Genomic DNA, 18,396 nt, shown 5'->3' with positions numbered 1-18,396 from the left:
AAGTGTGAATTATTTGCATAACTCACTGAAAATATAATTTTTTCATGTTTGTCTATACTAATGATTTTTTGAATATTTTTTATAGACAAATATGAAAGTTTTAAAATGTAAATTTTAGTAGTAATAGCAACAAAAGTTATGAAAATTTACACATATGCAACATAACGAGACATTTATTAAGAGAGTTTTGACCACCGTTACACATATTACATGGATAAAATATATGTTGGGAAGGAGGGTGTAGCAGCAGCAGCAACACCAGCAACAGCAGCAGCAGCAGTAGTAGTAGTAGTAGTAGTAGTAGTAGTAGTGGTAGTAGTAGTAGTAGTAGCAGCAGCAGCAACACCAGCAACAGCAGCAGCAGCAGTTGCTGCTGCTGCCAACCTGCTGCTGCCAAGCAGCAGCAGCAGCAGCAGCAGCAGGCAGCAGTAGCAGCAGCAGCTGCTGCTGCAACCTCCGCAGCAGCAGCAGCAGCAGCAGCAGTGCAGCAGCAGCAGCAGCAGCATGCAGCTGCAACACCAAACTGCTGCTGCAGCAGCAGCAGCAGCAGCAGCAGCAGCAGCGCAGCAAGCGTTGGCCAAACGCCGTGCCGCGTGCGCAGCGTTAGCAGCAGCAAGCAGCAGCAGCAGCAGCAGCAGCAGCAGTAGCAGCAGCGCTGCTAGCAACAACCACGTGCCTGCTGCTGCTGCTGGCGCGCAGCAGCAGCAGCGGCAGCAGCAGCAGGTTGCGTTGCAAACAACCGCAAACCGTTGCTGCGCAGCAGCAGCAGGCAGCAGCAGCCGCGGCGCGCGCGCTGCTGTCGCAGCAGCAGCAGCAGCAGCAGCAGCAGCAGCTTGCAGCAGCAGCAGCAGCAGCAACAAACCGTGCGCCGCAGCAGCAGTAGCAGCAGCAGCAGCGCAGCAGCGCGCTGCTGCGCGCAGCAGCAGCAGCGAGCAGCAGCGTGCTGCTGCCAAACAACCGCCGAACCGCCGCTGCCGCTGCCAGCCAGCAGCAGCGCAGTAGCAGCAGCGTTGCGGTTGCCACAACTGTGCCACAACTGCTGCTGCTTGCCTGCTGCTAAGCTGCAGCCAGCAGCTGCTGCTGCGTTAAGCCAAACACCGTTGTTGCTGCTGCTGCTGCCTGCTGCCGCTTGCTAGGGCAGCAGTGGGCAGCAGCAGCAGGTAGCCAAGTTGCCAAACAACCTGTTGCTGCTGTTGCTGCCGTTGCTTGGCTGTTGCCGCTGCTGCTGCTGCTGCCTCGCGGCAGCAGCAGCTGCAGCAGCAGCAGCCAGTTGCCGTTGCCACCAAGTCACCGAAACCGCTGCCGTGCTTGCTGCTTGCCAAGCAGCAGCAGCAGTGTTGCCAGCAGCGCCGGCAGCTGCGCAATCGACCAGTTAAACAACCCTGCCGCCTGCTGCTTAAGCTGTTGCAGCTAAGCGTTGCAGTTAGGCAGCAGCAGCAGCTGGCGTTGCCTAAACACCAGAAAACAATCTCGTGCTGCTAAGCTGCTTGCTGCTGGCAGCAGCAGCAGTGGCAGTAGTAGCAGCAGTTAGCTGCTGTTAAACAACCAGCCAAACAACCGTTGCTGCTGTTGCTGCGCCACAGCAAGCGCTGCTGCTGCTGCCAGTTGCCGCAGCAGTGGCAGCAGCGGCAGCAGCAGCAGTTAGCTGCTGCCAAACAACCAGCAAACAACCGGTTAAGCTGCCAACCTTGCTGCCGCTGGCAGCATGCGTGCCTGCTGCTGCTGCTGCTGCCTGCTAAGCAGGCAGCAGCAGTGGCAGTAGCAGCAGCAGCTGTTGTTGGCCAAACAATCCAGCCAAACAACTGTTACGCGGCGGTTGCTGCCGCTTGCTGCTAAGCCTGCCAGCAAGGCAGCAGTGCAGCAGCAGCAGTAGCAGCGCTGGCGTTAGCAACTGCCAAAGCCAACAACCTGTTGCTGCCGCTGCTGCTGCTGCTGCTACAGGGCAGCAGTAGCAGCGGCAGCAGCAGTAGCTGTTGCCGCTGCCTGCTGCTGGCTAGCAGCAGCAGCAGCAAGCGCCTGCTGCCGAACAACCGTTGCTGCCTGCTAAGCTGGCAGCAGCAGTAGCAGCAGCTGTTGCTGGTTGCCAAACCGTTGCTGCTGCATGCCCTGCTGCTGGCAGCAGTAGCAGTGGCAGTAGCGAGCAGCTGCTGTTGCTGTTAGCGCCAACCAATGCTGCTGCCTGCTGCTGCGTTGGCAGCAGCAGCAGCGGTAGCAGCAGCGTTGCCGCTTGCTGCTTGCTGTTAAACAACCTGCTGCTGCCGCTGCCTGGGCAGCAGCAGCGGCAGTAGCAGTGCCGCCGCTGCTGCCGTTGCCAAACAACCTGTTAAGCGTTGCTGCCTGCCGTTGCTTAGCAGCAGCAGCAGCGGCAGCAGCAGCAGCCGTTGCCTGCTTGCTGGCTTACAAACACCGTTGCTCCGCCTGCTGCTGCTGCCGTTACAGTAGCAGCAGTAGCAGCGGCAGTAGCAGCAGCTGCTGGCTTGCCTGTTGTTGCAACCGCCGGCTGCCTGCCGCCTGCTGCTGCAGCAGCAGCAGCAGCAAGTGGCAGCAGCAGCAAGGCTGCTTGCTGCCGTTGGCGCCAACAACCGTTGGCCTCCGCTGGCTGCTGCTGGGCTTGGCAGCAGCAGCAGCAGCAGCGGCAGTAGCAGCTGCGTTGCCTGCTGTTGCCAAACAATCCTGCTGCCGTTGCTGCGCCAAACAACCTGTTGCCGCTGCTGCTGCTTGCCTGGCAGCAGCAGCAGCAGCAGCGGCAGCAGCAGCAGCGCTTGCTGCCGTTGCTCCACGAACCGGCTGCTGCTGCTGCCAGCTGGCTGGCAGCAGCAGCAGCAGCGGCAGCAGTAGTGCAGGCTGCTGCTTGCTGCCTACGAACCAACCGTTGCCTGCTTGTTGCCGCAAGCACCGTTGCTGCTGCCTGCTGCTGCCGGCAAGGCAGCAGCAGTAGCAGCAGGCAGCAGCAGCAGCCGCCCGCTGCCTGCCAAGCCAAACCGCCGTTGCTGCTGCTGCTGCCAAGGCAGCAGCAGCAGCGGCAGCAGCGCGCTGCCGCTGCCTGTTGCCTGTTAAACCGCCGCCTGCCGCCGCTGCCTGGCTGGCAGCAGCAGCGGCAGCAGCAGTGGTAGCAGCAGCGTTGGCCGCTGCAGCAGCAGCAGGTGGCAGCAGCAGCGGCAGCAGCAAGTTGCCTGCCTGCTGGGCAGTAGCAGCAGTGGCAGCAGTAGCGGCAGCAGCAGCAAGCTGCTGCTGCTGGCAGCAGCAGTAGCAGGCAGTAGCAGGCGGCAGCAGCAGCGCTGCTTGCTGGCCAGCAGCAGCAGCCGTTAACAGTAGTGGTAGTAATGCTCAATAACACCTTGGTGCTTGCCTGAGGATAACGAAGCCTGTCTTCTTATTCCAGGTGGTGCAACAGCGATGAACAACAGACTTTAAAGGGTGACCCATGCCTACCGCCTGCCGCTGCCGCTGCCGCTGCCGCTGCCGCCTGCCGCTGCCTGCCACCGCTGCCGCCGCTGCCGCCGCTGCCGCCGCCTGCCGCCGCCTGCCGCTGGTGCTGGTGCCGCTGCTTGCCTGCCTGCCGCTGCTGCCGTTGCTGGTGCCGCTTGCTGGCCTGCCGCCTGCTGCCGCTGCCTGCCTGCCGTGCCTGCTGCCGCTGGCTGGTGCTGGTGCTGCTGCCTGCTGCCTCCGCTGCCTGCCGTTGCCGGGTCCGCCGCCGCTGGCGCCGCTGGTGCCGCCGCTGCCGCCGCTGCCGCTGCCGCCGCTCGCTGCCGCTGCTGCCGCCGCTGCCTGCCTGCCGCCGGCCGCTGGTGCCGCTGGCTGGCCGTCTGCCTGCCGCCGCCGCCTGGCTGCCAGCCGCCGGTGCCGCCTGGCGGTGCCGCTGCCGGTGCCGCCTCCGCCGGCCGGCCGCTGCCTGCCGGTGCCGCTGCCTGCTGCTGCTGCCGCCGCCGGCTGCCGCCGCCGCTGGTGCCGCCTGCCTGGTGCTGCCTGGCTGGCCGCCTCTGCCGCCGCCGCCTGGCCTGCCGCCGCTGGCTGCCTGGCTGCTGCCGCTGCCGCCTGCCTGCCGCTGCCGCCGCCGCCGCTTGCCGCTTGCCGCCGGCTGCCGCCGCCGGTGCCTGCCGCTGGTGCCGCTGCTGCTGGCCGCCGCCGCTGCCGCTGGCCAAGGCCGCCTGCCGTGCCTGCCGCCGCCGCCTGCCGGGTGGCCTGCTGGCCGCTGGCTGGCCGCCGGTGCCTGGCTGCCGGTGCCTGGTTGCCGCCTGCCGCCGCCTGGCCGCTGGCCGCCGCCGCCTGCCGCCGCCTGGCCGCTGGTGCCGCTGGTGCCGGCCGCAGCCGCTTGGGCTGCCGCCGGCTGGTGCCGGCCGCCGCTGCCGCCTGGCCGCTGGCCGCCGCGGCTGCCGCCGCTGCCGCCGGTGCCGCTGGCGCCGCTGCCTGCCGTTGCCTGCCGCCGCCGCCGCTGGTGCCGGTGCCGCTGGTGCCGCTGGTGCCGCTGGTGCCGCTGGTGCCGCCTGCTGCTACCTCCGCCGCCGCTGGCTGCTGCCGGTGCCTCCGGCTGCTGCCGCCTCCGCCTGCCGCTGGTGCCAGCCTGCCGGTGCCGCCTGCCGCTGGCGCTGCTGGCGCTGGTAGCCGCCTGGCTGGCGCCTGGTGCCGCTGCCGCCTCCGCCGCCGCCGGTGCCGCTGGCGCCGCTGGTGCCGCCGGTGGCTGCTGGCTGGCCGCTGGCTGCCTGCCGGGCCTGCCGCCGCTGCCGCCTGGCCTGCCTGCTGCCGCTGCCGGTGCCGCCTGCCGCCTGCCGGCTGGTGCCGCTGGTGCCGCTGCCGCCGCCTGGCGCCGCCGCCGGTGCCGCCGGTGCCGGCCGCCGGTGCTGCCGCCGGTGCCTGCCTGGCCTGGCGCCGCTGCCGCAGGCGCTGCCTGCCTGCCGGTGCCTGCCGGTGCCTCCGCTGGCTGGTGCTGCTGGCTGGCTGCCTGGTGCCGCTGCCGCCTCCGCCGCCTGCCGCCTGCCGCTGCCTGCCGCTGGCCGGCTGGCCGGTGCCGCTGCCGGTGCCGCTGCCGCCTGGTGCCTGCTGCCGGTGCCTGCCGCCTGGTGCTGCCTGGCTGGTGCCTGCTTGCCGGCCGCCGCTGCCGCTGCCGCCGGCTGCTGCCGCCGGCTGCCGGCCGGCTGCCGCTGGCCGGCCTACGGCCGCCTGCCTGGCGCTGCCGGCTGGCCGCTGCCGGTTGCCGCCGCTGGCGCCGCCGCTGGCCGGTGCCGCCTGCCTCGGCTGCCTCCGCTGGTGCCGCTCGGTGCCTGCTGCCTGCCGGCCGCTGCCGGCCGCTTGCGCCTGCCGCCGGCTGGCCGCTGGTGCCGCTGGTGCCTGGCTGGTTGCTTGCGTGTTCCTTCAGACATGTTCTGAGGGTCTGGAATATCCAAAAATATTTAATTTAATATAAAGATGATATTCTCCTTCAATGTGTTCCATAACATGTACTTAATTAAATAAAAATATTTAAAGTGGTAATTTAATTCGGTACGACCTTAATATCAGACATTGACAGATAAATGTTTTTAATGCGGATAACATAAAGGAAAATTTTTTAATCATTATTCAGTTAGACGCATTTTCTAAATGGGCATTTTGAAATTAATGCCCATCGACTGCCCGTCCATTAACGACTCATTCTACCTCCTTATTGACTACCAAAAATCCTATAATTACTCGGATTAAGTATTAGAGTACATTTAGGTCTGGTACGACCTTGACGACCAATTTGAATGTTGTCTTAAAGAACAGTTTTTGTCTGGTGTTTAATAGGTTAGGTTAGGTAAGATTTGTTAGGAAAAAGGCAAGTGTTTCCTGACGCGGCTCTTAGTCATATGATGACCCGCAGATGGAGCTTTTGGTCATCTGACCGAGGCCTTCCACTGGCTTACCCCTCCACACCTTTAAAAATTATAGTTACATAACCTTTTTATAATAGGGACTAAGTCTGGTGTGGTCGTGACGACCACGTCAAATGTGGTCTTGACTAAATCTGGTGTAAACTTGACTGGTATAGTCTTAACTAAGTTAGTCTGGCATGATTTTGTCCAGATAAGGTGTGATATTGACCAAGTTTAGTGTTCTTAATTACCAAAGCCCTGGTATATCTCAAAGATACGCTGATTTCTCACCCTCCACGCCAAGGGTAGCCTGATATCATAGATTACCTTTGTCTTGGTAAGTACCTTTGATAAACAGATCAGACATGTTACCAAGCCTTCAAGGGGGAGCTGGACAGATACTGCAAGTCGGTGGCGGATCAGCCGGGCTGTGGTTCGTACGGTGGACTACATGCGGCCAGCGGTAACAGCCTGGTTGAGATCTACCAGGAGGCCTGGTCATGGACCGGGCCGCAGGGGCGTTGACCCCCGGAATACCCTCCAGGTAGACTCCAGGTAAGCCGAGTTCCATATTTATGCTTATGCGCCATTGTAAAATATAAACTGATTTACTGTCCTAATATACTCCCATCAGTTTCTCTAAATTATTTATAAGCTAAAAGTCCTGAAATGTCGCTTTAATTGCTATGGTTGCCAGTACTTTGTTTTTTTAATTACTTAAGAACGTCTCTTTTAATCCGCTTTGAATTTTCAACTATAATTAAGGGTAAACTAATGGAATTATTGTGATGGGTAGATGCTATTTTATTCATTTTATAAAGACACTCGATTTTTAGTTTCAGGGTTTGAAATCGATCGGAAAAGATATTATTCAGTTACTGCACGAAAATCTGCCTGTTAAATAAAACTGAATATATATATATATATATATATATATATATATATATATATATATATATATATATATATATATATATATATATATATATAAAATTACCCTACCCATAATAAAAACGAACTTTTCTCTCACACAACTTTCTCTAGCTACAGAAAAACCAGCACTGTAAATTTGAAACCGATCTGAGCAGTCGTTCTTAAGTTATAAAAAGGATAACCTTTGAGATAGGAACAAAATCAGTCAGGCACATGAAGGCATCCCTTCAGGGATACCTCAGGACGACACTATATATACCAACACTTCTCGGTATACAAACACACTTCTGGGTATATATATCCAATGAAACCCAATAGTACAGATGCATAAAATATACACTGAAAATAATCAATACAAACGTTGTCCTTGTGTACATAAATCACTATCGTCTAGACAAACTTTTATACTCTGCTACAAGTATGTCTCAAGACTGTTATCATGTTATTACAGTTCCTGCACTCACTGCCACAGTTAACCACGTACACAAGTGTACGTGGTTAATTGTGGACGTACATTGCGATGCAGTGAACGTCCACAGTTAACATTTCACTGTTAACATTTCAGCTGTTTATTTGAAACAGTTTAAATTATTATTTACACAACATAAACAGAGTTTAAAGGTTAAAAAGAGGAAAATAGTTTATATAATCCGTGATTGGATTTAATGATTTCTTTAATGAGGCTTCACGAATCTCCCTGGGGTTTACTGCAACCTCTGATGTGACATCATGAACCCCCTTGATGAGAATTTAAGAGACCTTGGAAGTTCATGAACCACGTCATATGGCTTCAGATGTCCTCCAGTGTTCCTATACTGTCTGATAGCTTCATGTAGCCACCAGGCAGTCTATGTAGCCTCTGACGAAGTCCTTGACCACTGTCAAGTCGCAGCTGTGACTTGACAAGGTCGAAGATGAACCGAACTTAAAGAGAGTTTCCTCTCTTAAGTACGGGTTGTACGTGAATCATGTCAGTCTCTGTGTTATGATTTATTCTTCATGGGTCCCTCAGATTTCCAGTATGTTTCGACCTCCATCTGAAAAAGACCTCAGTTGGAGGTCAAGATATACAGCTATTCTCTTCTATATTTTATTCCCAGCATGTGGGTTACCTGTCTAAGCCTCCGTAAGCCATGCATATAGTAAGAGGCTACTAAAATGCCTGGAGCAAGAGGCTAGTAACCCCCTTCTGTATAAATTACTAAACGTAGAAGAAACTTTATGAAAGTATTTCTTCTTTTTCAGGTCACTCTGCCTCGGTGGGAGGCTGCCGGTGTGATAAAAACAGTGATTCGTTTTTCTCAAATATCTTATTCTCTGAGAGATGGAATATTTGCTGTGAACGTTGTTGGTCACCAAGACAAATAAAACAACAAAAGCAACATTAATTATTATAAATCATCATCTCGACGGCCTTGAATTATAATAATACTGATGCTTTAAAAGTCTTAATCTTTTTAAACAAATACCAGACTTTTTTTTTTCAAAAATACGCAGGTGAAGTTTGAATGATTAAGTTGATATCAAACAGTTTTATTAAATATTGCATGTGAGATACTCACATCAAGGAATCACAGCAAGGTGAATCAAGGAATCACAGCAAGGTGAATCAAGGAATCACAGTAAGGTGAATCAAGGAATCACAGCAAGGTGAATCAAGGAATCACAGCAAGGTGAATCAAGGAATCACAGCAAGGTGAATCAAGGAATCACAGTAAGGTGAATCAAGGAATCACAGCAAGGTGAATCAAGGAATCACAGTAAGGTGAATCAAGGAATCACAGCAAGGTGAATCAAAGAATCACAGCAAGGTGAATCAAGGAATCACAGCAAGGTGAATCAAGGAATCACAACAAGGTACAAGTCATAGCCTCGCGATGATATTATCTATCTCGTGGCCTCGCACATTAATTACATAAAATATTTTAAGTAAATATATACAGAAATTTGACCTTTAGGACGAATCCCGCCAGTCAAAACTATTCCATTAATGTGTAATGAGATCCCATCAGCTCCAGATAATTATAAGCTGGAGGAACTGGTTACCTTCTGCACACTGTAACAACACTACCGGAAACTGGTGACATGACAGACTGTGAAAAATATCCTTAACGAACAACCTGACTGACTAGGCCATCAACCTGGAGGCCTGGTGTATAACCGGGCCGCGGGGGCCAATGAACTTCGAAACCTTGTACAGACTACAGGTACCATGTTTCACGCCTTCTCTTGCATTATTCCTTCTCTGAATAGTATCAAGAACAAAAATGCTGGTAACGTATTTCTACTGGATTGTTTCCATTATCATTTGACGCTTGCGTGGGATCATATCAGGGTCCCCAAGTGCATGAATGGGACGATATGTTCCATAGGGCGGGGCGCTGGGACTGTGGTCGTTATCTTCTGCAGCTTCTGTGATGCCTTGCAAGATGTCCCTGAAGTTAAGAACATCTAGATTCCTTCCTATGCTGTGGAGGAGGCAGTAGTCACCTAGATGCATGTGACGTATGGCTTGTTCTAGTCTTGGGGAAAACGTAGTTTTAGCCATGAGCTGCAGTAGTCGAAGTCGCAATGCATCGCTGACGAATGTTGCCACCAGCCACAAGACCTTTTTGGAAGAAAGAATGTGCTGAGATTCTTATAACTGAGTAGGTAGGAAGTTTAATACGAACATATTATCTTACATTCGTCGGGAAACAGGACAAATGATGATCCGTTGCAGGAACCTTTGGTCATCTGATCGAGGTTTTCCGATGTCTTACCTGTCAGGCATTTTAAAAATTAAGTTTATGTTTTTTATCTTCACCTCGTATACTGCCAAAGTTAAAAGGTTAGACAGATAAAGTATAAAGCCTGTTTGGGGCATACAAGACATTAAAGCTACAGTTCACCTGTATACCACCAGTCAAGAATATACGGTATATACTCGAAACCTGTCGAGTATATACCCAGGTTATATTTTAAAGCTTAAAACTTGTCTACTGCTATAACTTTAATTTACCTTGGTCTTACCTTACAAGTATACTTTAACAGTATCATCTCAATACACACATGGGGAAGCGCTCAACCTGCAGAGGTTATGCAGCCCCTGTCTATCACTCGTAAAATACCAAGAGTCTCTCACCTGTAAGATAGTAAGAATAGTGAGAATGATGAACCAGAACCACATCACCAGATAGATCTTCTCGTTGATAATGTTCTGGGGAAGGACACAGAGCACATCCTTCTTCTCTATTTCTCCTGAGGATCCAAACATGTGGAAGAAGCACTTGGTCATCCTCGGGAAGGTCTCCATCAGGGCGTCGTTCCTCTTCAGGTCGTCAGCCGCAAAGAATGCGATCACCTGAGAATCAGAAACGCATTTTGAAATGCAATTTTTTTGCTTGGGATACCCGTGAAGGATATCATCTCGGGATACCTCTGCTATAATAACATTATATAATAATTATCTTTATTTCTACAAGTACATGTACAAGGTATACAGACCATAGCTGACATCAATGACATACCACTATATAGAAAGCCGCTTGTTATGCTGAACATTTCGGGCAAATTAGGTCAATTTTGTCGTCAGGAGGCCACCTACACCCAGCTACCTATTTTACTGCTAGGTGAACATAGACAGCAGGTGTCTTAAGGAAACGTCCTTATGTTTTCACCCGTAACAGGGATCGAACCACGGACCTCAGTGTGTGAGATGAGTGCGCTACCAGCCCAGCTTTGGGACACCTAGGTAATAATCTCAGTCAACTGGCAGAGTGGTTTACGCACTGGCCTGGAGTTTTACGACTCATTTCGCCATGGGTTCAAACCCCACCCGCTCCGTGGTTTGTTTATAAAGTGAACTAAAACCTAGGTGGGGCTATGCCAGTGCCTGCTTAACCACTGAGAGCCATGTAAAGGCAAACTCATCTTTCCTGACGAACAAAACACCACCAAAACTCATCTTCGTATGGCTGAAGATATTCGTGACGAATATGGCACTTCAGGAGTGTTGTTATGTGACCATGGCACTTCAGGAGTGTTGTTATGTAACCATGACACTTCAGGAGTGTTGTTATGTAACCATGACACTTCAGGAGTGTTGCTATGTGACCATAACGAGGAAAGGAGAATAAACTCATCAGATGTTTAGAAAGTTAGAAACAATTACGAGACTAAAAAAATAATAGGGAATTAAATTCAAGGTTAGAGTAGACTAGTTAAAACATTTTAGATTTTGTCGCCAAAACCATTTTTCCACCTTGCCACAGAATATTAATATAGCTCACCTGTACACCACAATAATGAAAACTACTTAATAAATTAATACCTGGGCTTCAAGTAAATATTATCCTAGTATTTCTTCTAGTTAATTATTATTAGTAGTAGTAGTATTTATGTGAAGATCTCAATGAGTGAGAATCATTCAGAGCAAGACCTGGTGAAGGCTCTATCCTCTGTCACCAATAATGAAATACGTAAGTGTGTCCATTAGAGGTCCAACATTGAAAATGATCACTGTAGTATTGATACTAGGCTGGAGTCCGCCCGACGAGCCTACTTGTATCTGCAGGCATGACAATTATTATTTTATAGATACAGTAATCTTCGAAGAGGTGGAGGGGTAAGCCAATGGAAGGCTTCTGTCAGACGACCATAAGCTCCAGTGGCGGGTCATCACATGAATAAGACCCGCGTCAGGAAACACTTGTCCTGTTTCCTGGCTAATCTAACGTAGTCATGAAAAACTATGCAAAAAACGTTATGAAATAGGAAGCGTGTATATGAGCTGTGAAGAGAGACACAATAAAGCCCAAGGAAGCACAATTATCTGCTGTTATTAAAGTGAAGAGAAGCTGTTAGAGACAGGTACCAGAAACGTGGAAAGAAGGTTTTGAAATACACACATAACAAAGATAGCATTTAATGTACCTATGAGATAAAGTGGTCAATGAAACTCGGATAAAGTCTTCCTCGTAAATAAGTTCAGCCTAGATTAACGTCTGACCTGAATATAATTTAAAATTATAGCCTGTTGCCTAATTTTTTTGAGTTTGCGTTTTAACTTGGACGTCTGAGATTAAGAACCTTAAATAAATGCACTAAATAAGCTCACCTTAATACCGTATTTCATGAAGAACCCCCCGAGGAAGAGGTTCATGAGAAACATCTGACCCACAACATTCACGAGGTTGAGCACCTCACACATGAAGTACACGGCGAAGTAGTTCATATTGAGACCCTGAGACTCCTTCAGGTACCTGGTGGTGCAGGAGCAGAGAGATACATTAAGTTATGTCATATATCAGACACTACAAAGGGTTCCTGAAGGACCTGAAAGTGCAGGGAAAGAGGAGCGCACTTAGTAACTTCAGGGATGAGGCTTTAAAATTGTCCTTCAGGTATCTGGAGGTACAATCATAAACTCTGGTCGATGGCACAAACGAACCAACATGGAAGCACTAAAAAATACGTAAGGTAGTGTATACTATTTCGGGGTGACACCAGGCCGTCTTCAGCAAAAGGTTTCGTTAATGATCTTGGACTAGTTTATTTCGTAATTCTTAGTCACTTTATTCTCAGCGGAATAAAGTAATTGCATTTTTAAATTTTCTTCAAACTTGAACTCAAAAGTTGAAAAAAAAAAAATTACCAGAACTTACTTGATAATATTTTCTTTCTTCTTGTCAGCATCGTCATCAAAGAGACTCTTGTTGAGGTCCTGAAGTAAGAAGTCCACTTGCTTACCCTCACAACTCTTCCATATCAAGTGTGGAAGATAGAAGAAACAACCCTGATGCGTTCCAACCAAAATGAAGTCAAAATTAATAAAGAATTCTTCATGGAGATAAATAAACGAAATTTTATAATGATATATGTATTTTTCACTGTGGTATATATATATATATATATATATATATATATATATATATATATATATATATATATATATATATATATATATATATATATATATATATATATATATATATATATATATATATATATATATATATATATATATATATATATATATATATATATATATATATATATATATATATATATATGTATGTATATATGTACATATGTATATATGTATATATGCAAAACAACCACTCTGAAAGAATAGAGAAATTCCAAGCGCTTTCGTGACAACTCACATTATCAAGGAACTATGAAAGTAAAGCATCCAAGGAAGCTATATAAGGGGTCTGGCCAACACCTCACTATCAGATCCCACAACGGTTAAACACCTGACGCGCGCCGACCCAACTGGACAGGTCCTTTGCACAACTCACCAACAAACTATTCTACCCAAGAAAATTTAAAAATTATTATTTGTCCAGTGTATTATTAAATTCTTCCCAAATTCTATTAATTATAAATGGATCTAATTTATATAAACCAAAGGAAATATTCATATTATTGTCAAAACTGCTTTTTATGAAACAAGATTCAATTTTATTCCTGTCGACCATGGACTTGCTTGATACTACTTTCTCAACTTTTTGAAAATCAATTGGATGGTTAAAATCTCTTACATGAATAAATAGAGCATTGGAATCTTGTCCAGTTCTAATGCTATATTTATGTTGTTTTAATCTTAGTTCGAGATTTTTACCAGTTTGGCCGTAATAAACTTTATCGCAAATTTTACAAGGAATCTTATAGACACATCCATCAGCATTTTGGGGGGAATTCTTTATCAAAAGTTTTTTTTACTGTATCAAGATTTTTGAATACAACTTTAATATTAAAAGTCTTAAGAAGAGAAGGCATATCAACCAAGTTTTCATGGTAAGGGAGAACCAACATATTTTTAGTTGAATAAGGCTGGTTGTCCCTTTTTGGATTGTAAAAAGTATTTCTAGCAACTTTAAAAGATTTATCAATTACATTTCTTGGGTATTTTAAATCATTACCTATTTCATAAATTTTGGATATTTCCTCATCTATGAACTCAGGACTACAAATTCGTAAAGCTCTCAAAAACATTGATGAGAAAACAGACAGTTTGACTCTATCTTGATACGAGGAATAATAGTGGACAATAAGTTTATTTAAACTTATTAAACTTTGCATTGTTGATGCAAAATTTGTATTTAATGATAAGTTTTACACTCAGAAGTTTGGTATGGCAATGGGAAATCCTCTTTCACCTGTTCTTAGTAACCTATACATGGAATTTTTTGAAACAAGGTTGCTTAACACAATCCTCCCTAATAGAGCTAAATGGTTCAGATATGTTGATATTTTGTGTCTTATGCCCAAGAATGTAGATATACACCATTTCCTTGGAAAATTAAATAACTTAGCCCATTCTATAAACTTTACTGTTGAGTTTGAAGAAAATAACTCATTGCCTTTTCTAGATGTTTTAATTATTAAGGGTAATAATGAATTCCAATTTAAAATTTACAGAAAACCTACAAATAACTGTTCCTATGTCCACTATTATTCCTCGTATCAAGATAGAGTCAAACTGTCTGTTTTCTCATCAATGTTTTTGAGAGCTTTACGAATTTGTAGTCCTGAGTTCATAGATGAGGAAATATCCAAAATTTATGAAATAGGTAATGATTTAAAATACCCAAGAAATGTAATTGATAAATCTTTTAAAGTTGCTAGAAATACTTTTTACAATCCAAAAAGGGACAACCAGCCTTATTCAACTAAAAATATGTTGGTTCTCCCTTACCATGAAAACTTGGTTGATATGCCTTCTCTTCTTAAGACTTTTAATATTAAAGTTGTATTCAAAAATCTTGATACAGTAAAAAAAAACTTTTGATAAAGAATTCCCCCCAAAATGCTGATGGATGTGTCTATAAGATTCCTTGTAAAATTTGCGATAAAGTTTATTACGGCCAAACTGGTAAAAATCTCGAACTAAGATTAAAACAACATAAATATAGCATTAGAACTGGACAAGATTCCAATGCTCTATTTATTCATGTAAGAGATTTTAACCATCCAATTGATTTTCAAAAAGTTGAGAAAGTAGTATCAAGCAAGTCCATGGTCGACAGGAATAAAATTGAATCTTGTTTCATAAAAAGCAGTTTTGACAATAATATGAATATTTCCTTTGGTTTATATAAATTAGATCCATTTATAATTAATAGAATTTGGGAAGAATTTAATAATACACTGGACAAACAATAATTTTTAAATTTTCTTGGGTAGAATAGTTTGTTGGTGAGTTGTGCAAAGGACCTGTCCAGTTGGGCCGGCGCGTGTCAGGTGTTTAACCGTTGTGGGATCTGATAGTGAGGTGCTGGCCAGACCCCATATATAGCTTCCTTGGATGCTTTACTTTCATAGTTCCTTGATAATGTGAGTAGTCACGAAAGCGCTTGAAATTTCTCTATTCTTTCAGAGTGGTTGTTTTGCATATTCTGAAATCACCTGTTTACTGTGATCTTATTGCATATATATATATATATATATATATATATATATATATATATATATATATATATATATATATATATATATATATATATATATAGTTGGACTGACCTGGATGAAGAGCACTACTGGGACCCACTGGTAGTATGTATGGAAGCGTTGCTGATGGTACTTGGGGTTGTATGGTCCTACACCAACTATTGCTGTGCAGGATAACACTCACTTATTAACACCTTCCTTGTATTAATTACTTTATAATTTTAATCATTACATAATTTTTTCGTGTTATTTCTCCATGTCATTGGTGTGTGTGTGTGTGTGTGTGTGTGTACTCACCTAGTTGTACTCACCTAGTTGAGGTTGCAGGGGTCGAGTCCGAGCTCCTGGCCCCGCCTCTTCACTGATCGCTACTAGGTCACTCTCCCTGAGCCGTGAGCTTTATCATACCTCTGCTTAAAGCTATGTATGGATCCTGCCTCCACTACATCGCTTCCCAAACTATTCCACTTACTGACTACTCTGTGGCTGAAGAAATACTTCCTAACATCCCTGTGATTCATCTGTGTCTTTAGCTTCCAACTGTGTCCCCTTGTTACTGTGTCCAATCTCTGGAACATCCTGTCTTTGTCCACCTTGTCAATTCCTCTCAGTATTTTGTATGTTGTTATCATGTCCCCCCTATCTCTCCTGTCCTCCAGTGTCGTCAGGTTGATTTCCCTTAACCTCTCCTCGTAGGACATACCTCTTAGCTCTGGGACTAGTCTTGTTGCAAACCTTTGCACTTTCTCTAGTTTCTTTACGTGCTTGGCTAGGTGTGGGTTCCAAACTGGTGCCGCATACTCCAATATGGGCCTAACGTATACGGTGTACAGGGTCCTGAACGATTCCTTATTAAGATGTCGGAATGCTGTTCTGAGGTTTGCTAGGCGCCCATATGCTGCAGCAGTTATTTGGTTGATGTGCGCTTCAGGAGATGTGCCTGGTGTTATACTCACCCCAAGATCTTTTTCCTTGAGTGAGGTTTGTAGTCTCTGACCCCCTAGACTGTACTCCGTCTGCGGCCTTCTTTGCCCTTCCCCAATCTTCATGACTTTGCACTTGGTGGGATTGAACTCCAGGAGCCAATTGCTGGACCAGTTCTGCAGCCTGTCCAGATCCCTTTGTAGTTCTGCCTGGTCTTCGATCGAGTGTATTCTTCTCATCAACTTCACGTCATCTGCAAACAGGGACACCTCAGAGTCTATTCCTTCCGTCATGTCGTTCACAAATACCAGAAACAGCACTGGTCCTAGGACTGACCCCTGCGGGACCCCGCTGGTCACAGGTGCCCACTCTGACACCTCGCCACGTACCATGACTCGCTGCTGTCTTCCTGACAAGTATTCCCTGATCCATTGTAGTGCCTTCCCTGTTATCCCTGCTTGGTCCTCCAGTTTTTGCACCAATCTCTTGTGTGGAACTGTGTCAAACGCCTTCTTGCAGTCCAAGAAAATGCAATCCACCCACCCCTCTCTCTCTTGTCTTACTGCTGTCACCATGTCATAGAACTCCAGTAGGTTTGTGACACAGGATTTCCCGTCCCTGAAACCATGCTGGCTGCTGTTGATGAGATCATTCCTTTCTAGGTGTTCCACCACTCTTCTCCTGATAATCTTCTCCATGATTTTGCATACTATACATGTCAGTGACACTGGTCTGTAGTTTAATGCTTCATGTCTGTCTCCTTTTTTAAAGATTGGGACTACATTTGCTGTCTTCCATGCCTCAGGCAATCTCCCTGTTTCGATAGATGTATTGAATATTGTTGTTAGGGGTACACATAGCGCCTCTGCTCCCTCTCTCAATACCCATGGGGAGATGTTATCTGGCCCCATTGCCTTTGAGGTATCTAGCTCACTCAGAAGCCTCTTCACTTCTTCCTCGGTTGTGTGTGTGTGTGTGTGTGTGTGTGTGTGTGTGTGTGTGTGTGTGTGTACAAACACTCTCTTACCACCAGTAGAGTTGATAGTGAAGGTAGATGATATCCAGCAGTAGGTGGTGATGGGTTTAGGAACGTCAGTCTGGCCAGACAAACACTCTATAGTACTACCAATGTATTCGGAGGCGGTGACGAGGGCGCAGCAAATGAAGCAGAAGGCTGCCGTCCAGTGGTAATGCAACCGGAAGATCTGACTATCAACAAGAGTGCGAGAGTAACGCACCTTGACCAACCCTGCCAGGGCACCAAGCACAGGCAGCACCATTCTCACCCTCAGATACCTGCCATTACACAAGGAAACAATGAAGCGAACTACTGCAAAGAGGCCTGCGATTTGTTATGATTGTAATAATAATAAGACTATTAGATTCAGAGCCAAAAGTGCCCGGGATCGATCCCAGGGCAGGGAGGAGATGTGTGAGCAAGTCTTTTGACACTTGTGACGTAGTAGTAATTAGGTACCTGGGTGTTGGCTGACTGTTATGGATGGCATCCTGTCACTGGTAGTATATTACCTTAGGGTCCGGGATAACTAACGTGCTACTAACAGCAATTATGTTTTTCTTTATATCAAGCTACTCTGGGGGTATTTGTTAAAAAATATATGAATTTCCTGAATAAAACTCATCTTTGACATGAGCTGCGGTAGAGACGCAGCTCTTATCACGTAAGTTGAACTGTGTACAACAAACCTAAGGTAATTATTTTCTCACCTTGATTCCTCGCTCAGCGATGATATTGGAAGACACTGGTGTAATTTATTTTGCTGGAGCGTCTTTGTTCGATGTCAGTAGAAGAGGCACTGGTTACTGGCACTCAAGGCTCTCACAAAACTCCATACTACGTCAGATTATTCCACGAAAACGGGAAATTTTGGATCTCACAGCTGCGTTGTTTTGTACAGATTGTGAATCCATTTTTGAGTTGACTGCATTGGAAGCTATATTTTGATTTATTTTCTCATCTCAGTGAAATTTCCTCACCACTGAGAGGAACAAACGTTTCTTACCCTGAGAAATAAATTACTTATGAACATCTAGCAATAAGCAAGTATTCACGTCACATCCTGGGCGTTAGTGGTCTTCCCGTACCTAACACCGCCTTTGCTATCCAGTAGAACACAATGGTGCATAAATTCGGTTATGGTCAATGTAGATATTAACCTGGCACATGCATTTCCCCAGCGTGAGGTTATTTTTTTCTTTCTTATTGGTTGTGTGGCTCTCTGGAAGAGGGTTTGATTCCCAATCCAATGGA

The 18,396-nt window shown here is 47.0% G+C and overlaps 1 protein-coding gene across 1 annotated transcript; it reads right to left on the bottom strand.

Annotated features, from left to right (window-relative positions):
- Window positions 1-8,281: 8,281 nt before the first annotated feature.
- LOC128690211 (innexin shaking-B) lies at window positions 8,282-18,098 on the bottom strand. Its single transcript, XM_070090691.1, has 7 exons — window positions 17,853-18,098; window positions 17,152-17,420; window positions 15,273-15,364; window positions 12,410-12,540; window positions 11,863-12,007; window positions 9,889-10,107; window positions 8,282-9,372 (listed from the first exon to the last, which is right to left on the bottom strand). Exons 2-7 carry the CDS (start codon window positions 17,402-17,404, stop codon window positions 9,049-9,051), a joined length of 1,164 nt encoding a protein of 387 aa, XP_069946792.1. The 5' UTR covers window positions 17,405-17,420; window positions 17,853-18,098; the 3' UTR covers window positions 8,282-9,048.
- Window positions 18,099-18,396: the final 298 nt, after the last annotated feature.

This window comes from Cherax quadricarinatus, chromosome 32, assembly GCF_038502225.1.
Source record: "Cherax quadricarinatus isolate ZL_2023a chromosome 32, ASM3850222v1, whole genome shotgun sequence".
NCBI lineage: Eukaryota > Metazoa > Arthropoda > Malacostraca > Decapoda > Parastacidae > Cherax > Cherax quadricarinatus.
The sequence above is the reverse complement of the archived record's forward strand: the minus strand, read 5'-3'. Positions and strand labels throughout refer to the sequence as shown.

Coding starts and splice junctions, on each gene's coding strand:
- LOC128690211 (XM_070090691.1), bottom strand. CDS start 17,404: ATGGTGCTGCCTGTGCTTGGTGCCCTGGCAGGGTTGGTCAAGGTGCGT. Junction 15,365..17,151: donor CACTATCAACTCTACTGGTG/GTAAGAGAGTGT, acceptor TATCCTGCACAG/CAATAGTTGGTGTAGGACCA. Junction 12,008..12,409: donor AAGAAAGAAAATATTATCAA/GTAAGTTCTGGT, acceptor CTGCACCACCAG/GTACCTGAAGGAGTCTCAGG.